This window comes from Ascaphus truei, chromosome 8 (assembly GCF_040206685.1).
Source record: "Ascaphus truei isolate aAscTru1 chromosome 8, aAscTru1.hap1, whole genome shotgun sequence".
Classification (NCBI taxonomy): Eukaryota; Metazoa; Chordata; class Amphibia; order Anura; family Ascaphidae; genus Ascaphus; species Ascaphus truei.
In genome coordinates, this window is record NC_134490.1 from 83035080 (window position 1) to 83059463 (window position 24384).

The 24384-nt window shown below is 46.6% G+C and overlaps 1 protein-coding gene across 2 annotated transcripts in view; it reads left to right on the forward strand.

Moving 5' to 3' along the window:
• PANK1 (pantothenate kinase 1) overlaps nucleotides 1-24384 on the forward strand; it is a 43995-nt gene that overhangs the window by 1195 nt on the left and 18416 nt on the right. Inside the window, exons 1-3 of one of the 2 annotated variants that reach the window (XM_075612873.1) lie at nucleotides 721-951; nucleotides 11696-12048; nucleotides 22263-22516. In XM_075612873.1, the coding sequence (XP_075468988.1) occupies nucleotides 924-951; nucleotides 11696-12048; nucleotides 22263-22516 (635 nt within the window). In that variant the 5' untranslated portion in view covers nucleotides 721-923. Of the gene's footprint in view, nucleotides 1-720; nucleotides 952-11695; nucleotides 12049-22262; nucleotides 22517-24384 lie in introns of those variants that run through there. The other variant, XM_075612872.1, reaches the window with a different exon arrangement.

Here is a 24384-nt window from a genome sequence, read left to right on the forward strand (position 1 = left end):
TATTTTCTCGCATTGCAGATGGTTACGGTGCTAGAAATTACAAATGTATAAAGCAAGATCAGATCAAAGATCCAGCACTGAATCCTCCACATCTAACGTTATATGCCCATCAAGCCCCAATGCCTTAAAATAATCACACACTGTGCTACTACATTGTAATGCAATGATGAATCAGTATCTTCCATTCCTATAAACCGTACCCATCCATATTCAGTTTCCACTCGCATCACCAATAGTCAGTTTCCACTCGCATCCAACATGATACTTAATAGGAAAGTCTTGTGATTGCAACCTAGACGGTATGTGCACACTTTCCATTGTGCACTAGAAATATCCTTGCCACCAGGAAAGTGACACCACTTATTACCAGGGCTTGGCAAAAATACTGCGATTGTGCAGTGGAGCGTTTCCCCCTCGCCCACTTTATAGGGGGTTCTCAGCCTGTCCTTCCCTCGCACCATAAAACAAGCAGCGGCTGGATTGGTGAAAGCGCAGTCAGTAGGTGTGTAGTCCGATCGCTAGGAAATAAATGCGGAGTTAAATGTCGTCTCTGCACAGCCAATGAACGGAGCGGAGGAGCAGACACACCCACTGACAGCACAGGGGGCCGGGCCGGGGGCCAGCCAATGAGCGGAGCGGAAGAGCAGACGCACCCACTGACAGCACAGGGGGCCGGGGGCCAGCCAATGAGGACCCAGTGAGCATGGCTTTTGTGGCTTGATGGTAAATGCCGTGTGCAGAAAGCCAAGATCATTAGGCGTTTCGCAATTTATATGCAGGGAAAAAAATGTGACCTTGTTCCGAAAGATTTCAGACAGGACATTCTTGAAATGTAAAGGTTCAGGTCACATCTCTTCGGATCGTCTGAGTTGCTTTGAGTTTTGATTGAAGCTTAAGCTGCTCCCTTATTACTGCACTTAACAATGAAGCTCATTGATGGCAAGAAACACTGTGAGTAAAGTTCATTAATATTATAGGTGCAAATCATTGATTACTATGTGCCGTTTTGGATAACGGCACACGTTCAACAGCATAGTTTTGTTTCTTTTTAAGATGATGCTTTTAGTATGTATACAGTATATATATATTGTATGCTGTTAAGTATACTTGCCTTTCACACATGACAGGTGTGGGGACTGTGATGCAAATAGATCAGTCAACATTTTGTAACCCGGCATGTGTAATGAAATATGTCAAGAATCCTCCATTGGCATTCAGCTGTGTACAGTGCTTTTTGTTTTGCTAAATTCAATTGTGCTCTATTAAGATTTGCGCCCCCTTGCACAATTTCTATTGTAGCTAAGTAACACATTTACAGAATACTGATATGCACAATCTGATTATATTATTTGAAATGTTGGATATATTCTACATTTCTTTTATAGTTAGGTCTTTTCAAAAACAGAACACAGCACTTTTTAGAATGTTGCTCATATACAGTATATTGTTGAACGTTACAAAAAGGGTATTTAGTACTACACTACATTGTTTGATAATAGACATTTAGTCACCAAAGGAATAGGCTTTTCAAAAACGGCAGGAAAGTAAGCGTATCATTTACAGCTAAACCATGTTTTTCTGGTTTGGTGGGGCATTTAAAATTCATGTGCAGGTTGTTATGACCGATGTCAAATTACTGTTTAGCTGAGCATTTTAATAAACAGGAGTAAAGTGCATTGAGAATAGATCTCTACAGTCCTGCTCTGTGTAAACATTTTCAGGAAAAAGTGTTTGACTAAATTCTTAAGTGAAGTACTTTTTTACAATTCCAAGTTGTCCCAAATATCAGTTCCGTATAACTACAAATGGGAGGATAAAAAAATCCACACACTATGGCCCATATTGAGTAAGCGTGCTATTCCATAATGCATTTTCTGGTCCCGGAATAAATTTGAATATCTTGTGGAATAGCTCGGCTTTGTTAAACATTGGCCTAAACATTTATTTTTTAGGGAGATAAAATGCAAGCAGCACAGAAACAGATACTGTACTTGCTTGATCTGCCATGTTTATATTGCGAGATGTTTGCCAACTAACCTCTGGCCCACAATAAAAAGCAATACAAGTGTCCTTAACAGTTTCCATGTAATTTTTATTGGCCTTTTCCACTGAAAATATGCATGTTATATCACCTGTAAACACGCACGCAGCCTTCCCCATACAATTTACTGTACAACAAAAAGTATTATACAATAAATAGAATCCATTTTTTGTACGTGTACTGTATTATATTGCATTAAATGCTCTTTCTGTTAACCCAAATAGTTTGATTTTATTTTTTGGGATGGAGAGGGAGAAAAGAGCTTAACTTGCAACAACTTTAAAGCTGCAGTTCAGTCAATATCCTGCATGTGTGTTTTTTTTAATAAATCAGTTCTGTAGTAAGAAAAAATACTTTTAGCATTTTCTGTTTTAAAAAAAACAACTTTGAAAGACCAATTTTCTTGTATTCTATTTTAACAGCCATTTGCTAAGGCACAGCCCCTTCATGTCCTGTCACAAGCTCTGGCACACCCCTTTGTTAGCCCTGCCCTCCCTCTAGCACATGTCAGTGCAGGAGTGCTCATGAATATTCATGAGCTTCCACTGAGAGACAGAAGCAGAATATAAACAGATCCCTTCACTAATTATGTCACCAAATTTCGCCGATCAATACCTGGAGAACGAATTGACCTGCAGCTATACAGTTCTTTAGGTAATTAGAGATTGCCCACATGAAACTATTGAAGTAAAAAAATAAATAAAAAAAAAAAAAAAGACTGAACTGCAGCTTTAACATCATTTTCTTTGTTCTACTTTAAAGGTGTTATCCCACAGTCGACCAGTTGACTTTCTAAGGGACTTTTGAATGGGAAAATGTTTGTCAATCAAGTGTTTTTCTTTACCTTTATCCCACTCTAGCCTTACCGGAGAACCAATAAAGTTAAGGTTAGGTGGGTTCTGCTTGTACAAGCACTTACTGAATACAGTCACATCACACAAAAGGGAGCAGCCAAAGGATACCAAACCCCTCCCAACTTTAACTAAAAAAAAAAAAAAAAAAATGAAATGATAGGTGTCAGATTTGGGTAAAGGAAAAGGTATCAAATTACCCAGATGAGACCTCTGCACACGCTGGGTGACCGATAGACGTAGCTACTACGTCATGGGTCTGGCACTCCAGGGGCCTCATGACAGTAATTACGTCTTAATGTTACTGCTAGTTTTTCTAGGGGAGATTGCAGCAGGAGCGCAGAACAGAATCTGAGGAAGTGGAATGGAAGGAGGATTCCTTCCGTTCAGTCATTGGTGACGGAGCGGTCACATGATCGCGAGTGCTGAAGGGGCTGTGGCATCCAAAGGGTTTTAAACATGTCGCTGGAATTAGCACATTGCTCCTAGGAGGATTATCAGTTTAAACAGTGGCTCTCCATTTTACCTTCTTGGCTTGTCTATTTGGATATTAAAGAAATACAACTTTGGCTTTCTGGTTAGCAAATATAACTTAACCATTAAGGATGGCTTTCAGACAGCTTTGCTGTATGATATTTAAGAAGAATACTTACAGGCAATGACATTTAACCATTAACTAAATCTAACTTTGTTAGGTAGAGTCTAGACATCATTGGGTAAATAATGAATGTACATATTTGTTGCTGCAGATTGTGACTACCCCTTGTTTGCATAGGTCAAAGCAGTGGTTGGTAAGCTGTGACCCCTGATCAATCAATGACCCTTTCAGCATTCTTAATATTTTGTATTCTGACTTTTAATCCTTTTTCTTTGTAAGTCATTCTAATGTTGCCACCCTCTTGTTGATTTGAAATGTTTTTTTTTCAGTAACCATGGTATTTTAGCCTTTTTATTCTTATGACTCATGCATCTGTTGTGTTTGCGAGGGTCATACTTAATAGACTAGGTTGCAGCACTATTTTTGTTTAGTTCTAATGTTGTCATACAGTACAGCTCACAGTATCTTGTGGGTGTGCTGAACGTATGGTAAATACTATAATGTTGGTAGGTATCTTTTCAGATTAGTTTAACAAAGTGAATAATGAATGCCCATTATTCCCCATCCCATGTATTTTAAACACTTTGAAAACTGTAGAAGAGCATTCACCTGCTGTGTAAGTGTCTATCACAGTGCAGATGTAAGTCGGCTGTTTTGATAACTGTAGATGCACAAGGTCCCCCTGAACTTATTGAACTGTGCCATTATTATTCAGTTGTGAGTACATCAATTTCCAACTATTTGGACAAAGTTGGCTATTTGAATTAATGAGACATTTCTTAAAAGCCAAAGAAGACACAATGCACAACTTGGTCAATGAAGGGATTCCATGACTTAACTGAAACTTGCTGCTTCCAGAGGGAATGATTGCAAATTCGGAAGAGCAAAGTGCAAGTGTTTTGGTTGTAAGAGGTGTGTGTGTTTTTTATTTATTTTTTCAGGGGGACCTTGTGCATCTATAGTTATCAAAACAGCCCATGTACTGTGTAAACGTTATACCCTAACCTCAGTTATTCATGCTTTGGCAATACTGAAATGTTTTTCTGTCATGCCAATAAAGCTGATTTTGTGTGTGTGTGTGTGTGTGTTGTCCGTTGTCCTGAAGGCAAAATCCATGATGATCTTCATTAAAACTACAGTTCAACATGCCGCTTTAAATGTTTTTTTTTTTCCCATTCAATATGTGCATTAATACAATCTGCACACTGACAAGTGATTAGCTAAGGTGCTGATCGATTTGTTCTCCTGTAATCGATCTCTTTGCTCTGGGTTATTTAATTCACTGTTATTGCTACCACAATGCAAAGTTCTGTGGGGAAGATCATGTGACCAGCCAGTTACTACATACAATTGGTGCACTGCTAGAGAGAGGGCAGGGCTCAAGAGCCAGAGCCTATCAGAAGGGGGTGGGACTTTCTAAATGTTTTCTATAGAAACAAAAATGCCTGTTAAAGCAGCAGTTCAAGCAATATCTTACATGTGTTTTTTTTTGTTTTTTTTTAATAAACCAGTTATGTACTATGAGAAAATACTTGTAGCATTTAACATTTAAAAAAAAATGTTTTAAAGACATTTTTAATGTTTCTAATGTCTGAAGCATTTCCAGAGTGACAGCCCCTTCCCCTTCTGATAGGCTCTGGCTCTTAAGCCCCGTCCTCTCTCTAGCAGTGCACCAATTGTATCTAGTAACTGGCTGGTCACATGATCTTCCCCACAGAACTTTGCATTGTGGTAGCAATAACAGTGAATTAAATAACCCAGAGCAAAGAGATCGATTACAGGAGAACAAATTGATCAGCACCTTAGCTAACCACTAAGGCAATCATATTCCAGGTACAACATTGCCCAAAATGCTGTGCAAGAACTGAATTAAATAACCCGGAACAAGCGATCGATTACAGGAGAACAGATCGATCTGCAGCAAATCACTTGTCAGTGTGCAGATTGTGTTGATGCACATATTGAATGGGGGAAAATATATATATATATATATATATATATATAAATTTTTTTTTTTTTTTAATGGCAGCTTAAAGCTGCAGTTCAGTCTTTTTTTTTTTTAATTTATTTTTTTACTTCAATAGCTTCATGTGGGCAATCTCTAATTACCTAAAGAACTGTATAGCTGCAGGTCAATTCGTTCTCCATGTATTGATAGGCGAAATTTGGTGACATAATTAGTGAAGGGATCTGTTTATATTCTGCTTCTTTCTCTCAGTGGAAGCTCATGAATATTCATGAGCACTCCTGCACTGACATGTGCTAGAGGGAGGGCAGGGCTGACAAAGGGGTGTGCCAGGGCTTGTGACAGGACATGAAGGGGCAGTGCCTTAGCAAATGGCTGTTAAAATAGAATACAAGAAAATTGGTCTTTCAAAGTTGTTTTTTTAAAAACAGAAAATGCTAAAAGTATTTTTTCTTACTACAGAACTGATTTATTAAAAAAAAAAACACATGCAGGATATTGACTGAACTGCAGCTTTAAATTAGAATACATTTTTTTTTTTTTTTTTTTAAATGCTACAAGTATTTTCTCATAGAACTTATTTAAAAAAAACACAGGTAGATTATTGCTTGAACTGCAGCTTTAAAGTGGCAAAACATGAAATCGTATGGGAGTTTAAAAAGAAATCAGCTCTGCAATATCAGAATACATTGTAGCTGCTGAGTTACACTGACTGAAGGTTTCTGTGAAACTGAAAGGCTGCCATCGTTAGGCCGTGGCCATAGTAGGCACAAACAAATTAATTTACTTGAACCTGTCCGGCCATACTGCACGCGATGGAGCGGCAGAATTTGGAGGAGACAAATCCATTTGCTATTTTGTGCGATGGCCACGTCATATGCCGTTTTAACCAATGAGGGCAAACCTCTATTGTTCAGCCTGGCGACGTCACGGCCAAACCTCTCCGTCGCGCGTGTCAACGGAGCGCACAAATCGCTCAGGCGACAGCCGTACAAACCTATTTCCAGGTCTGTCGTGCTTACTATGGCCCGACCTAAAACACACAATCCAGAATTTTTACAGATTTATAACAGTTGCATCAACCGATTTGCCATCTTGGGTAAGAATGTAGAATTATACTTTGTCACATGCTTTAGATCTACACATTGTCACATGCTTTACATGTCTCGATTACTGCAACCTCCTGCTGTCCGGCCTTCCTGCTTCTCACCTGTCTCCCCTACAATCCTAAACGCTGCTGCCAGAATCACTCTACCCTTTCCTAGATCTGGCTCAGCGTCTCCCCTGCTGAAATCACTCTTCTGGCTTCCTATCAAATCCTGTATTACCCATGCAATTCTCCTCCTCACTTTTAAAGCTTTACACTCTTCTGCCCCTACTTACATCTCATCCCTAATTTCTCGCTATGCACCACCCGATTCTTGCGTTCTGCTCAAGGATGTCTTCTCTCTACCCCCTTTGTATCTCAAGCCCTCTCCCGCCTTAAACCTTTTTCACTGACTGCCCCACACCTCTGGAATGCCCTTCCCCTCAATACCCGACTAGCACCCACTCTATCCACCTTTAAGACCCACCTTAAGACACACTTGCTTAAAGAAGCATATGAGTAGCACCGTAGATATTACTAGACACATATTACATAAAGCTTGGCCCCCTGCAGAAGTACTTACCAAAATGCCCTCCTACTGTTTCTGTACGTTTCTCCTACATACCAATTAGATTGTAAGCTCCTCGGAGCAGGGACTCCTCTTGCTAAATGTTCTGTTTGTCTGAAGCACTTATTCCCATGACTTGTTATTTATTTTTATTTATTTGTTATTTATATGATTACCACGTGTATTACTACTGTGAAGCGCTATGTACATTAATGGCGCTATACAAATAAAGACATACAATAAGAAAGGGGGGGGGGGGAATGTAGTATTGATGTTTTTAAAACAAAAAGAATGGTAATGTATTGCCCATCAAGGTTCATTAATAATATTTGATGAGGACACCTTTTGAAATAAACCCCCTTTTTGGGGGTGGGGGGTCTCTAGCCATTATTTATATGGTGAGAGGTGTTTTTGCTGCCTCCTCAGGATCACAATAGTAAACATGTGTGCAGAAGTATTAGTTTGCCAGTGTAGTATGTGGAATGAAAAATGCTCATGTGGACATTGGGAGCCTGCAGCTATATGCTCATATGCAGTGTTCGACAAACCTATACATTTGCTCGCCCCGGGCGAGTGGATTTAACCCCCGGGCGAGTAAATATTGGCCCAAGCAGCACACGTTTGGTACTAGGTGGCGAGTAGATTTTTTTGTGTGGCGAGTAGATTTTTTGGTGATTTGTCAACCACTTGGCAAAAGTTCTGTTATTTGGGTCTCATGACTCCTAGGTGTTTTCTTACACTTTACAGTACAGTGCACGCTCATCAGTGTAGATGGGGCTGCAAATCATTGTAGTAAAAAGTAAACCAGAGCCCCCAACAGTTTAACTATAAGAAAGAAAACCTACCATTCACAGTGCATTTCAATGAACCATTACAAATGTGGTGTTGGATGACAGCACATGCAGTAATTTTCCGAACTTCTGAGATGTCGTGGAGACCAAGATAAATAAACATCACTGACCTGTGTTGTGTTGTGGCGAGCTTTAATGTTCCTCTGCATTGTTACACTTGCTGTAACTGTCCACTTATGTAGTGTGGCCAGGAACAGTAGCTATAAACAATGGTTAAACTGGAAATAATTGCATGTAGTGTATGATTTTGCGCTTTAGTATGCTTTGCTTCAGTTTTGATGTGATGTAACATTTGCTTTTTAAATGGGTGACGAAATGCCTTTCACTAATAGAAAAATCTAACCTTGTAGGACACAATATTCAAGTGATATGTTAGAAGTGACCATGGTATGCAAACAGTAAATCTAGTAACAGGAGTCATGCATACTAGCAACATATCCAAATTTCCAGTTTAAATAATGTATTGTTGAAGCCAAGTATTCAAATGTACCTTTATCAGGCGCAAATACAATACTGAATAAATGCCTAAAATTGAATAAATACTAACACATTTAGGAACCAAAGGAGCTACACACTAAGCCACTTTTGTCTTCTGCAGCAAATATAACAATCTTTTCTCTCTCGGGCTTCATGCATTTTACTTAAAGCAGCATGCTGTTTATTTTTTAATGTGGTACTGTAGATTTAAATGCCATTTTGTTTCCCCTGGAGTGGATGGTACCAGAGACATCGTCCCTGTTAAGTATCTTGGGAATTAGGGCGTTCCTGGAGCTTATATTAACTCTGCTCTGGAGACCCTCCTGCTTCTTATCTGTAAAAAAAAAAAAAAAATCAGAGTCGGTGGACCTGCTCCTTTCTAAGTTCCTTAGGCATACCATTGTAATGTCCGTTTTTGATATGGCGGTTTTATTGAATACATACAAAGGCACCTCGTATCAGATACTGCATCAAGTGATGTCATCGTGCAACATAAGATCTAAGTTGGTGTAAGCTTTGCTGCTTAATACATTTGCGGTCACTTGTGTTTCCTAGGTTTTTAAAATCCAGTTAATCTACTGTTCAATTGAATGTATATAACCTTTTAACCATTTAGAAAATAGGTCTAGGTCCTAGTTATAGTTCGTTTATAGCTGCTTTAAACATTTACCCAATCTGGTCGTATTGTCTTACATTCTCTGAGCATACACACACACACGCACACACACTTTGAAATATCGATGTTGGTGTATAAAATATAATTTACCCTCTGATCACAAATCTTTATAAAAATTTCCGGCTGTGTCCTGTTTTGTAGAAATATATGTACTGTATGCAAAAAAATGTTAGCGAGCCTTCTAAAAATGACAGCCATTGTGAGTTACCTTTTGCAAAGGGATACACATATATATAGATATCTATCTTAACAATGGTAGCAAAAATTATATAACCAACGGTTTTCAATTAATTGCAACACCAATATCTTAACACATTTACTAATGGACAGATGGAAAATATCTTCGAGTTAACAGAAATGCATTCACAGCAAACCAATGGTTTTTCTTAGTTGCGCCCGTTCTTCTACCTAAGGAAAGATTATAAAGTGTGTATGTTCAACTTTTGTCCACGAGTATGTGAATGGACTATTCCATTTCCTGGCAGAACTCTTTGCTTAATATGGATTTCTCAATCTACTCCACTCTTCAATAAATAACCTTATATAACCTCTCCAATGACAGGCACATGACACAGCTCTTCACAGTGAATTAATTAACAGCTCCCAGATCAGTTCTCCTGCTGTGCTATTCTGAGGCTATTGTGTGTTCATTTGCTTGTTTCTAGTTTATCTCTAGCTATTAAACGTTGTGTCCAATACATTGTGTGTTTAGTTTGTACACTTCAGACCTTTCCCCCAGATAGTTAGCTGCCAAAGGGGAGATCAGATTGCTGGATTGTGTCATCTCTTTGAGATGCCATCTGCTTGCTTGATCACAAGATTCGTTCTGGTGCGAGAGGAGAATTAGGTTGGTAGGTAACAAAATAAATTTACGGACACTTTCCCACACCACTTTTTTTTATTTATTTATTTTTTTAAGCTCCAGCCCCATTTTACAAGCTATGTTGGTACTGGAATAGCATGAAAGTAGTCAGTCATGTAAATCATTAATGGATTGAAGGCAGCAGGTCACTGTGAACACTTACACTGAAATAAATTCTGAACACACTGATTTTTCTAAAGCGCTCTTTTGTGTTATTTTATGAACGCTAAAGGGGCAGTTTGACCATTTTAGGACAGTTTGACCTATTTTTGTGTATTTTAAACACGAGCTCAGTGTGATGCCTTTAACCCTTTGAGTGGCCGTCGGATCAGAGTGCCACAGCCCTGCCGACACTCGTGATCACTTGACCGCTTCTCTGAAGAAGTCCCACCAACAGGTCAGGTTTTCAGGATATCCCTGCTTCAGCACAGGGGGCTCAATCAGCCCCTGCTTTAGTCTCAGACTGAGACTCTCATTGAGCCACCTGTGCTGAAGCAGGAATATCCTGGAGGCTTGAGGATGGGAGTTGAGGACCCCTGGTCCAAATGACAAACCTGCAAGGGAGCTGCCCCTTTAAATACATTTTCTATCATTTAAAATGTATGGTGTAAAAATAAATGAACTGTAAAAGGCTGCAGTTGCAACACATACCTCTCTCTGTACTGGTAATTGGTGTGATATTTGGTAAATCTGCCTTATCTCTCAATTTTATAATTATTAACCGCACAGAACTGGATAATCTGAGACACTCCCAATTCTTCTGGTGGCTTTAACTTTCTAATTCGTTATCACTTTATTGCCTATTTATACACGATGGTGTGACATGTATGAGGACGAAACATAGTTGCATTGATTTATAATTTGCTTTGTGTTTAAACTACAGTACCAAATAATATTGCTAAATAGGTTTTTAGTAGGTCTACAGATGCTTGGATATACCTATGGTTTATGTAATGTTACAAGCATGACAGCAAACAGGCATGGGCGATTGCGACATCATTCAACCTTGTGCTTCGATAGGGGAAAAATAGAAACGTACAACTTTAAAATAGCTGTCAGTATATTTAGAAACACATAACACTAAACTGTTTAGTTTTAGTTGCCAAGTTAGCTCGGTACTCAAAAGCTGAGTGGGATTGTCTGGCATTTGTGTTCTGGTTGGTTCTACATGAACTGCTTTTGAGTCATAGCTGAGAAGCGGTAATAAGAATCCCATTCTGCAGTTTCCAAACACGGATAGTCTCCACGCAGGAAGATGTTTCAGATGTTGAATGTTGCCAAATTTAAAGAAGCAATGTGTCATATATTTGCAATAAATGAATGCCTTTTATACGCTGCAGAAGACTGAATGTAAAATTTCAGTGGTGGTCTCAAGGGAATTATATATCAAATTTGAAAGTTGGCTTACAGTACGGTATAAAACCATTGCTGTGCAAACGAGACAGCGTTTGTATGGATCTGGTTTATTTTCTTTAATGCTCCCTACCCTTGTGCCGCTTTAGAATCTTGTGTTCTCAGCTACAACAATTACATTAGAGAATTCTAGGATGTGTAGACTATGCTAATGATTGCTCTCATTTTCTCATGAACTTGCAATTATTTTCACACTTAACACACAGCATTTAAATTGTCCTAAAAAAATGTACATTTTTTTTATACGAAACAGTACAAAGTATTGTTTCAGGTTTATTATACTATATTTTTGTCTCATTCGTCAGCATTCCCATGGTTTGGCATGGATATCGGAGGAACACTGGTGAAGCTGGTCTACTTTGAACCCAAAGACATTACTGCAGAAGAAGAACAGGAAGAGGTTGAAAACCTAAAAAGCATAAGAAAGTACTTGACCTCTAATACAGCCTACGGCAAAACTGGAATCAGAGATGTCCACCTAGAACTGAAAAACTTGACCATGTGCGGTCGCAAAGGCAACCTGCACTTCATCCGCTTTCCCACTTGTGGTATGCACAGGTTCATCCAGATGGGAAGTGAAAAGAACTTTTCCAGCTTGCACACAACACTGTGTGCCACAGGAGGTGGGGCCTACAAGTTTGAGGAGGACTTCAGAACGGTATGTAGGGAAAGGGACCAGCTTTTTCGCAAGTGATCCGTTTCGCCATAAGTTTGAGTCCTTTAAAAAAAATAAGGCTAAAGGGTACAAGTTTCAATCTAATAAGTGCAAGTATCATAGTTCAAACATGAGTAAATATTTAAATGTCTGGCTTCGGATCTCTGATTTGGGTTAATGAAATAACTTGGAACAGGGACTCATTTGAAGTCTTTCTCCTTGGGTGTAATGAAGTAGGGAAACTGATCATATTGGTTTGTTTGAGTTCATGTTGTGCATGGAAAATGGAGTGATTTCACCTTTGTGCGAATGCATTGGTTATTCTTAAAGCCTGGTGAACCTTGGTATTCCCAAGAAGAAATCTGAGAACCTCCTTTTTTTTTTTTATTTATAGATAATTTCTATAAGCCTCCCTGGTCTTCATTTTATTTAAAAGGGGTGGGAGTTCTTTGAACTGCCAGGAATCGCCCTCAATGCAAGAAGAAAGTCTGGAATCTCCTATTACACATTTCAAAACATGGACTAACAGGGCCTATAACCTGTAACAAGTCCCCAGCAGAACGGGTGCTTACATCAGTAAGGTTTAATGGGAGTCAAACAAAAGTAACTGTATGCTGCTCACCCCTTATTTTAGTGACATTTCTCTGAGGAATTGACAGTAGTCAGGACACCTCCGTTTTTGAAAGCCTACCACTTTTCTATCAGCATGCATTCTTAAGCCTTTATTTAAGCAGCACTTTGACACCCTTTCTGTGCCTGTTTAAATAATTATTTTATTTATTTATAGAAATGTTTTACCAGGAAGTAATACAGTGAGAGTTACCTCTCGTTTTCAAGTATGTCCTGGGCATAGAGTTAAGATGACAAATAATACATGGTTACAAGTACAGTTACATAAGTGAACAGGGTATACATTACATACAAGACATTGCATGCACGATTCGAGATGATATATATTATAGGCGTATGTAGCAGTTACAGACCAAGTTAAAATGTGACACAGCTTTAGTTTTGAAAGAACTTGGGCTGCGGTTATAGTGCCGGCGACGTCGCGGCAAAACAAATGTATTGCCGCCGTCGCGTGCGCTTATAGTAGAAGAGGAGAGACGGCTTGGTCAATTTGAGTTTTCCAGCGACCGCAGCGTGACGTCACCGTTGCATCACCGTTGCATCGTTGTCGCCGGCGACGGCACTATAAGCGCAGCCTTAGACTGTTGGTGGCTGTGAGAGCCTCCGGTAGATTGTTCCAGTTTTTGCTACAATTGCTGGGGGAAAACAGTGCAGAATTGTAGTGAGCGGCTTTTGCCGATTAAAAAACCTGTTGCGTTCCAGATGGCAACCTCAGTGTTTCATGTTGCATTAAGGTGAAAAAGTTTTGCAGGTGTTAAATTAACATCAACTACTATTTTTACTAAGTGGTGAGAGGGTGGAACTGTCCGTGAGGCCAGATAAGATTCTAGACTTTAAAATGAAGTCTGCATGTGCCATAAAGGCTGCACACTTTTAAAAATGTATCCTAGCCATCTATCTCGGTGTCTAGTACAGCGCATACACAGAGAGAACCCTGCTCCTACACGCTATCCTTAACATCTTTCACAAATATATCTATATCCTAAAGGAAGTACAAGACGCTGGACACTGCCGTATAAAGCGTCAATGCCGTGGTGCCAGGTCCAAGAGAGCGCACAATCACAAATAAAAGTTGAGGACGGCACTCAGGGTCTTTTTATGACATGAAAAAGGTTTATTTCAATAGCACAGCATGGTCCGAAGCTTTAGTCCCTCGTGGGACCTTTTCTGAATAATTCTTGACACGGGTCCCACAAGGGATTGAAACTTCGAGCCACGAAGTGCTACTAAAATAAACATTTTCACTTCATAGAAAGACCAGTGCCGTCCTCAATTTCTATTTTTCATTGAATCCTATAGTAGCTGTCTGTCTATTTTCTTCTCATGAAATTCTTGAGATTTGTGATGTAACGGTTGGATTGTTGTAATGCAGGGGAGTGCAAACTTTTCCAGCTGCGCCCCCCTGTTTGGCCTGTGCCGAAGCAGCGCCCCCCTCCTACCTTCCAGTTGCGTCACGGGGTCACGTGACCCGCGGCGTCATCTGACGCGGCACAGTGTCTGAATCCTGGCAAGTTGTTTTTTTTTTTACATTTTTTGCACAGGCCTCATGCAATCCCCCGGCACGAATTTAAATGCCTGGGGGAAGAGCGTGGGACCTCTGCAACAGCCCACGCCCCCCCAGAAAAATCTCCCGCCCCTCAGTTTGCGCACCGCTGTTGTAATGCATGGAGATCCTTTACTGATCGCTCTGGTTTCTGCTTGTGTGGCAGGAGCCAGCGACTGTGGTTAGTAATGGATCTCAATGAATTATTGCCTCCAATTTAATAGATAACTTAATAAATCAAAGACTTTAGCCTCCATTATTGAACTGGAGCTGAGCTCTTCTGCATCACATGGAAGACTACTCAAAGTTCACCTTCCGTGTAAAGTATATTTTTCTACAAATTGCATTTTTATTCTACTGTACTTTTTTAACCCTGACATCATTGTGCAGGTTTCAGTGTTTATTCTTGCGATAACTATTACAAATAGCTGTAGTGAATTTTTAAAGCTATTTTGTAGATGAGTCTTTTAAAAACACTGCAGCATGCTTTCTTCAGCTCGGTGTAAGTCCCCTTGTCTTAATAAGATACGACGTACAGAGAGGTTCAGTAGTTTGTATACATATTAACCATTTGCTTGCCAGTGGACCCTCCGGCAAATTGCGATCACGTGACTTCTCCTTGGAGCGATCACTTCACCTGGAAATGGAAGAGGAGGCATTTCAGATTGTATTCTGGAACGCAGAACGCCGTCACCCCAGAACAATGAGCACAAAAATGGCTGGACATAGCCACTGCATCATGGGACCCCAGGAGTGCCGGACTCCATGACGTAGCGCAGGGGCGGCCAACTCTGGTCCTCAAGGGCCACACACAGGTCGGGTTTTAAGGATATCAATCAGTAGCTCAGTCAAAGTGAGCCACCTGTGCTGAAGCAGGGATATCCTTAAAACCTGACCTGTTGGTGGCCCTTGAGGATTGGAGTGGGCCACCCCTGATGATATGGCGATGTCTATAGTGCAGCCAAAGGGTTAAACAAAAGAATTCCCCTAAAGGTTTAAGAATCTACAATATCTCCCTCTCCCTCTCCCATATTTAAAGTATCAATTTGCAAATAGTATACTAATATTTATTTTCTACATGATCTGCCTCTTTATTAGGCTAAACATGCCACGATCAAGGCATTCTGGTTAATTTCATGTGTACAGCAAGGCCTCGGTGCCCTGCCGATACGGCGGGTACCGAGAAGGGGGCTGCCATGTCTGCGCATGTGCAAAAAACGGGCTGGTCCGAGGTTGCGCATGCACAGAATGGGGGGGTTTGCCAAGGTTGCGCATGTGTAGAAGGGCGAATGGCCGGTCTGTGCATACGCACACACCGAAAATCGCCAGTTTTGCTTTCCGGTGATTTTCGCTTTGCGGCGGGCCCTTAGAACAGTAACCCGCCGCATGTCAGGGGCCCTCCTATACTTGTCTTCCAGCCGTTGCAGTGGCTGTTTTGGCACATGATAAAATATTATAGACCTCATCCTTATTTGCTAAACACAACGGTGTGTATTTGTTTACATTGAAGCGCATGTATAGCATCATCCCATTATTAAATGCACAAAGGAGCTTGTGTGGGTTATTATTTGAAGGCGCAAGGGGCATATATCTTTGCTATTGAGGCCTTTTTATTTGTATATATTAGAGTAATCCTGTGGTTTTCATTTAGAACTGATAGAGCAGCCAAAGAATAGCTCATCTACCCATAGTGTGTTGCATAGCAACAACTGAGCATGAACAGAAAGCGAGCAATGCTGGCTGCAATGGTGGTATTATTCCAAAACCCCAGAAAGAAAAGATTTGGAATAGATCTCTACACAGACTTTGAGCAAAAACCCAACCGAATAATAGAATCCAAATGCCATATGCTGCTGGTAGCAGTGGGTACAAATGTTTTAGAACGAGAATATCCAGTAGCCAGTGGCAGATATGTTTATACAAAATATAATGAATACAACCAATACCTCCCAACAGGGCCGCCGACAGATTTCCCGGAGCCCAGGATTAGTTTCACACCATCGCCGGACTTGCGAGCCCCCTCCTCTATTACCCTCCCCCCGTCTCACTCTTACCCCCCTCTCATCCTCGCTCACTCTGCCCCTCATCCCTCTCTTTCTAACTCCCTCTCTTACATCCCCTCTCACCCCCACCACTATCACTCAATTACTTCCCTCAATCCCCCCTCATCACACACATACCCCCCCTGACCACATACACAATTCCCCTCCAATAGCCATACAATTCTCCCCACCATAATCCCCCCCCCCCCCCCAAATACATACAACAGTACCGGCCCCAAAATACATACTTGCATGAGCGCCCCCCCTCCCCCTCACTCCTGTGCCACTCCTCTCCTCTTTCATGTCTGTGTGTGCCGTAAACTAGGTCCAGCGTCCAGCGCGCACCGGATTGAGAGAGAGGCCTGCCGCGGGGGAGAGGGAGGCAGGCCCGCAGCAGCGCGGGGGAGAGGGAGGCAGCAGCGCGGGGGAGAGGGAGGCAGCAGCGCGGGGAGAGGGAGGCAGCAGCGCGGGGGAGAGGGAGGCAGGCCCGCAGCAGCGCGGGGGAGAGGGAGGCAGCAGCGCGGGGGAGAGGGAGGCAGCAGCGCGGGGGAGAGGGAGGCAGCAGCGCGGGGAGAGGGAGGCAGCAGCGCGGGGGAGAGGGAGGCAGGCCCTCAGCAGCGAGGGGGAGAGAGAGGCCTGGCGCGGGGGAGAGGGGGGCAGGCCCGCAGCAGCGCGGGGAGAGGGAGGCAGCAGCGCGGGGGAGAGGGAGGCAGCAGCGCGGGGGAGAGGGAGGCAGGCCCGCAGCAGCGCGGGGGAGAGGGAGGCAGGCCCGCAGCAGCGCGGGGGAGAGGGAGGCAGCAGCGCGGGGGAGAGGGGGGCAGGCCCGCAGCAGCGCGGGGGAGAGGGAGGCAGCAGCGCGGGGGAGAGGGGGCAGGCCCGCAGCAGCGCGGGGGAGAGGGAGGCAGCAGTGCGGGGGAGAGGGACGCAGGCTCGCAGCAACGCGGGGGAGAGGGAGGCAGGCCCTCAGCAGCGAGGGGGAGAGAGAGGCCTGGCGCGGGGGAGAGGGGGGCAGGCCCGCAGCAGCGCGGGGGAGAGGGAGGCAGCAGCGCGGGGGAGAGGGAGGCAGCAGCGCGGGGGAGAGGGAGGCAGCAGCGCGGGGGAGAGGGAGGCAGCAGCGCGGGGGAGAGGGAGGCAGCAGCGCGGGGGAGAGGGAGGCAGCAGCGCGGGGGAGAGGGGGGCAGGCCCGCAGCAGCGCGGGGGAGAGGGAGGCAGCAGCGCGGGGGAGAGGGAGGCAGGCCCTCAGCAGCGAGGGGGAGAGAGAGGCCTGGCGCGGGGGAGAGGGGGGCAGGCCCGCAGCAGCGCGGGGGAGAGGGAGGCAGCAGCGCGGGGAGAGGGAGGCAGCAGCGCGGGGAGAGGGAGGCAGCAGCGCGGGAGAGAGGGAGGCAGCAGCGCGGGAGAGAGGGAGGCAGCAGCGCGGGGGAGAGGGGGGCAGGCCCGCGGGGGAGAGGGAGGCAGCAGTGCGGGGGAGAGGGACGCAGGCTCGCAGCAACGCGGGGGAGAGGGAGGCAGGCCCTCAGCAACGAGGGGGGAGAGAGAGGCCTGGCGCGGGGGAGAGGGGGGCAGGCCCGCAGCAGCGCGGGGGAGAGGGAGGCAGCAGCGCGGGGGAGAGGGAGGCAGCAGCGCGGGGGAGAGGGAGGCAGCAGCGCGGGAGAGAGGGAGGCAGCAGCGCGGGGGAGAGGGAGGCAGCAGCGCGGGGGAGAGGGGGGCAGGCCCGCAGCAGCGCGGGGGACAGGGAGGCAGCAGCGCGGGGGAGAGGGAGGCAGGCCCTCAGCAGCGAGGGGGAGAGAGAGGCCTGGCGCGGGGGAGAGGGGGGCAAGCCCGCAGCAGCGCGGGGGAGAGGGAGGCAGCAGCGCGGGGGAGAGGGAGGCAGCAGCGCGGGGGAGAGGGAGGCAGCAGCGCGGGGGAGAGGGAGGCAGGCCCTCAGCAGCGAGGGGGAGAGAGAGGCCTGGCGCGGGGGAGAGGGGGGCAGGCCCGCAGCACCGCGGGGGAGAGGGAGGCAGCAGCGCGGGGGAGAGGGAGGCAGCAGCGCGGGGGAGAGGGAGGCAGGCCCGCAGCAGCGCGGGGGAGAGGGAGGCAGCAGCGCGGGGGAGAGGGAGGCAGGCCCGCAGCAGCGCGGGGGAGAGGGAGGCAGCAGCGCGGGGGAGAGGGACGCAGGCCCGCAGCAACGCGGGGGAGATGGAGGCAGGCCCTCAGCAGCGAGGGGGAGAGAGAGGCCTGGCGCGGGGGAGAGGGGGGCAGGCCCGCAGCAGCGTGGGGGAGAGTGGGGCAAGCCCGCAGCAGCGCGGGGGAGAGTGGGGCAGGCCCGCAGCAGCACGGGGGAGAGGGAGGCAGGCCCGCAGCAGCGCGGGGGAGAGGGAGGCAGGCAGGCCTGCAGCAGCGCGGGGAAGAGGGAGGCAGGCCCGCTGCAGCGCGGGGGAGAGGGGGGCAGGCCCGCAGCAGCACGGGGGAGAGGGAGGCAGGCCCGCAGCAGCGCGGGGAGAGGGAGGCAGGCAGGCCTGCAGCAGCGCGGGGAAGAGGGAGGCAGGCCCGCTGCAGCGCGGGGGAGAGTGAGGCAGCAGCGCGGGGGAGAGTGAGGCAGCAGCGCGGGGGAGTGTGAGGCAGCAGCGCGGGGGAGAGGGAGACAGTAGCGCGGGGGAGAGGGAGGCAGGCAGGCCCGCAGCTGCGCGGGGGAGAGGGAGGCAGGCCCGCAGCTGCGCGGGGGAGAGGGAGGCAGTAGCGCGGGGGAGAGGGAGGCAGGCAGGCCCGCAGCTGCGCGGGGGAGAGGGAGGCAGGCCCGCAGCTGCGCGGGGGAGAGGGAGGCAGCAGCGCGAGGGAGGCAGGCCCGCAACAGCGCGGGGGAGGCAGGCCCGCAGCAGCGCGGGGGAGAGGGAGGCAGGCCCGCAGCAGCGCGGGGGAGAGGGAGGCAGGCCCGCAGCAGCGCGGGGGAGAGGGAGGCAGGCCCGCAGCAGCGCGGGTGGAGAGGGAGGCAGGCCCGCAACAGCGCGGGGGAGGCAGGCCCGCAGCAGCGCGGGGGAGAGGGAGGCAGGCCCGCAGCAGCGCGGGGAGAGGGAGGCAGGCCCGCAGCAGCGCGGGTGGAGAGGGAGGCAGGCCCGCAGCAGCGCGGGGAGAGGGAGGCAGGCAGGCCTGCAGCAGCGTGGGGAAGAGGGAGGCAGGCCCGCTGCAGCGCGGGGGAGAGTGAGGCAGCAGCGCGGGGGAGAGTGAGGCAGCAGCGTGGGGGAGAGAGAGGCAGTAGCGCGGGGAGAGGGAGGCAGTAGCGCGGGGGAGAGGGAGGCAGGCAGGCCCGCAGCTGCGCGGGGGAGAGGGAGGCAGGCCCGCAGCTGCGCGGGGGAGAGGGAGGCAGCAGCGCGAGGGAGGCAGGCCCGCAACAGCGCGGGGGAGGCAGGCCCGCAGCAGCGCGGGGGAGAGGGAGGCAGGCCCGCAGCAGCGCGGGGAGAGGGAGGCAGGCCCGCAGCAGCGCGGGTGGAGAGGGAGGCAGGCCCGCAGCAGCGCGGGGAGAGGGAGGCAGCAGGCCTGCAGCAGCGCGGGGAAGAGGGAGGCAGGCCCGCTGCAGCGCGGGGGAGAGTGAGGCAGCAGCGCGGGGAGAGTGAGGCAGCAGCGCGGGGGAGAGTGAGGCAGCAGCGCGGGGGAGAGTGAGGCAGCAGCGCGGGGGAGAGTGAGGCAGCAGCGCGGGGGAGAGTGAGGCAGCAGCGCGGGGGAGAGTGAGGCAGCAGCGCGGGGGAGAGTGAGGCAGCAGCGCGGGGGAGAGGGAGGCAGCAGCGCGGGGGAGAGTGAGGCAGCAGCGCGGGGGAGAGGAGGCAGCAGCGCGGGGGAGAGGGAGGCAGGCCCGCAGCAGCGCGGGTGGAGAGGGAGGCAGGCCCGCAGCTGCGCGGGGTGGAGAGGGAGGCAGGCCCGCAGCTGCGCGGGGGGGAGAGGGAGGCAGGCCCGCAGCTGCGCGGGGGAGAGGGAGGCAGGCCGCAGCTGCGCGGGGGGAGAGGGAGGCAGGCCCGCAGCTTGCGCGGGGGGAGAGGGAGGCAGGCCCGCAGCTGCGCGGGGGGAGAGGAGGCAGGCCCGCAGCTGCGCGGGGGGAGAGGGAGGCAGGCCCGCAGCTGCGCGGGGGAGAAGGAGGCAGGCCCGCAGCTGCGCGGGGGGAGAGGGAGGCAGGCCCGCAGCTGCGCGGGGGGAGAGGGAGGCAGGCCCCGCAGCTGCGCGGGGGGAGAGGGAGGCAGGCCCGCAGCAGCGCGGGTGGAGAGGGAGGCAGGCCCGCAGCTGCGCGGGGTGGAGAGGGAGGCAGGCCCGCAGCTGCGCGGGGGGAGAGGGAGGCAGGCCCGCAGCTGCGCGGGGGGAGAGGGAGGCAGGCCCGCAGCTGCGCGGGGGGAGAGGGAGGCAGGCCCGCAGATGCGCGGGGGGAGAGGGAGGCAGGCCCGCAGATGCGCGGGGGGAGAGGGAGGCAGGCCCGCAGCTGCGCGGGGGAGAAGGAGGCAGGCCCGCAGCAGCGAGGGGGAGAGCCGGGCCAAGCAGCAACCAGAGGTCTGGCAGCTAGACACAGAAGTTGGGCCCAACCTCTCAACTTCCAGGTCTGGCCCCCCACTGCCATTACTTCAAACATATGAACCTTGTGTACTAATTTATGTACACATTTTCTGGAGTTCTTTCAGTTTCTATGCATTTAAAGTATAGAAGTACCCATTTCACTCATCAGGGGTGTTGGGCAGGAAATCTTTTGGTAGCGTAAATGTTGCCCTTTAGTTAAAGGGGCTAGCAATGGATTGGCAGCTTGGGACATGACGGTGTTATGGTGCCCTTCTACATTTCATAGCAGCTGCACCCCTACTGCCAGAACCTAAAGCTCTTGACTTCTACTACACAAATTAAGTAACACACTGATGCATGAAGACCGATTGTTGCACATACCAGTAACACATTAGCCACACCCTTTTTTGCACACACCTAATTTAGACAATGGTGTCTGCTGGGGGGGTTGTGTCCCCTCCGCTACAATGCGCCTGCAGGAACAACAATGTATGATACATCTGTAGTATGCATTGATACTCACACAGGCGCTGTTACTGTATGCCCATCCATTTAAATACCATGATATACACACACGGATTTGCACGTGTTCCAGGTTTCACACACATTATATGAAGGCATATACTGCTGAAATGCTACATCACTGCTCATTCTGTCCGTACTCGTTCGCAAACCGCTAAACAACCGTTTAGGAGAAGTAATTAAATGAAATGTGCTGAAGCCAGAATGCTATGTATCGGCGACATGCATATGTTGCGCTTTGAGTGCAAGATCCTATGATTCACAATTAGAATTTTTTTAATGACATTTTGTATTATGTAGCCGGATCATCTCAAAATATTAAAATGTACAGGCATTTGTAAGCTTTTCCCCTAAGCTTCAATAGAAGGAGCTGATTCAATTTGTTGCCCTAGCCACCAGTTCATTTTCCACATGTTTAATGTTTATAAGAGGATGGTTCCTGGTAAAGTCGGCAATGATTCATTTATATGAATAAATATGAACACATTCATATTTGTTATTGGGTGTGAATATTTAAATATGAACATGAATAAATTCATATGAATTTATATAAAAAAAACTTCCAGTTCGCTTTGAAAATAACGCAAATTAAATAAAACATAATTTGACATTGTTTCATTCTTAGGTTAGAGGTTTAAAATGAATGCTTTCTTTAAGAAAACAGGTACTAATAGGAAACTACAAATGTAGTGTATTTTTAAGTGCATTCTCTTCACCTACAAGATACATGGGTATAAAAAGTTGAATGTTTAATAGTTGCTTGGAAAGTTTGGGTCAGTTTTGCAAATCATGGCTGCTTTGAGCTGCAGCAACACCGCAATCTCGAAATGAATCCTGTTCTGTACTTTGCAACATGTTAGTGGAGTTCAAAGTGCTTTTAAATAACCATTTGCCCTGGTCTTTGGCAAGGCTGTGTCCTCTGCTCTACTTATACCTGCGTGTTCATTAACTTGCTGTGTTTCCTTTTTCAGATAGCTGACCTCCAGCTCCACAAACTGGATGAACTGGACTGTTTGATCCAGGGTCTGCTTTATGTTGATTCTGTTGGTTTTAACGGCCGTCCAGAGTGTTACTATTTTGAAAACCCAACAGACACAGAGCAATGTCAGAAAAAGCCATACTGCCTTGATAATCCATACCCTATGTTGCTGGTTAACATAGGCTCAGGAGTCAGCATCCTTGCAGTTTATTCTAAGGACAACTATAAAAGAGTAACTGGGACCAGGTGAAATATATTTGCTACATATTACATCATACTTTTTTTTTTTTTAAACAAAACTAATCGCACGCAAATGAAATATAATAATAATAATAAACCACCTCTGCTAAAACATCATCTCCAAAAATATAAAACCTATAGAGAACGGTGCACACACAATATATGAAACTAAGCAAAACAAAATGGACCCCTCTAAAAGCAAGAGGGAAGAAATCTCATTAAATATGGCACTGAGACAAAGCAAAGTAAATATATAAATTTATTACAATATATCAAAATACATAATTGGACACATCTCACTAAAAGTGGAATGCAAGTTTCAAACAGCCTGAATCACAAAACGGTGAAACATCACAGTAGCTATGATCATATAACTTCAGAATTACAGAGTTTTCCTTAAGGGACGCCCTGTTTAGTCACACTATACCCAAGTATAATCAAAAACTCTGTGATGTTGGTAAACCTACTATCATGAGAACATAATATTTTCCAGAAAAGACCTTCAAGAATAGCTGATCAAACAATGCTACTAGAATTGGCACGTAGTATCCTGGTTCCAGGCTCACTTGTAGCAGGTGAGAAGATCCATGTAGCTTAACTTCATCCCCTTTTTAAAGCACACAGTCTTTCTATTCTCTTCATCTTTGAGTGGGGTTAACAGAAATATAAAAGTACTTGCATGTAGTTTGTGATAGGAAATGTCTCTTGTGAGAAGAAGTATCCTATTTGAAAGGTAGTGGCTTTTTTTATCAGGGGAAGGTAAAAAGGAATCCCCCTTCTATGGGAGCAGTGGAAGATGTGCCTACTCACTTTGGATGCTGTTGTAAAGAGAGAGCACTCTTTCCTTTCCAGACAGGAACAAGCCAAGGGGCATAACAATATACAGAGAAGGGCAGGGGGAGAGGGCTAAACCAATCTCAACTATTAGCATTGTGAGGTTGCATGGGCAACTGACTGGTGTCTTGGAGAAAAGGTGATATTATAACAATTCTGTTGCAATTTACACAGCAGCACTGGTTGCTTGGAACAGGGAAAACATGCAACTTTCCCTTGGGAGAGCTGGCAGTCTGAGAGCAGAAAAAACACATAAAGAACATTCAATCCTGTTCCAGGACACACAGCATAAGATGAAAAGTAGTTATAGGGGATAATACCAGTCTAAATATGTTCAAAAAGTTGACTATCGCAAATACTGAACGTGTAGTCTGCAATCGGTCAGTTCTTCGCAAAGCTGTATTCTGACGGCAAATTGTCATCGTACATAAGCACCAAATGTCAAGCAGCTATGGAGTCCACCAAACAGGTACACACACTATACGTTTATTTTATTTTTAACAAAACAGAAAAAGAGGTAATTATGGACTTAATTTAAAAACACTTTTTTATTGCACAGATGGGGCTTCATTTTTTATATATATAATTCAGTGTTAGAAAGCTGTTCAAAATAGGACAGTGCAAGTCCGTGGTCTGAAGGAGTTTACGTTTCATATAGAAATACAAATACTAGTCTGTCTTTTTTTTTTTTTTTTTAATTCTTTTTCCAACTGATTTAATTTTGTGGCATGGCTTGATTATTCTTCACATTGCATTTGTTCCTGTTTTCTGCTCTGTTTAAATGGTGCTTTGCAACAGCAATGTTATACTGCAGGGTTTCCTTGCTATTCACACGCTGCCAACGTAATTTATTGGCTGCTGGGGAAATGGGAAAAACTCTCTTTTTCTTTGTATGCGTTTTTTTCCATCTATTTATCAGTCACATCATTCAATAGGAGCATGGTTTTCTGTTGACTGCCTTCTATCTTAAAGGAATACTGAAGAAATTCATTCAAACTAAAGAAAATGATGGCATTGAAGCAAGATAATTTGACAGTACA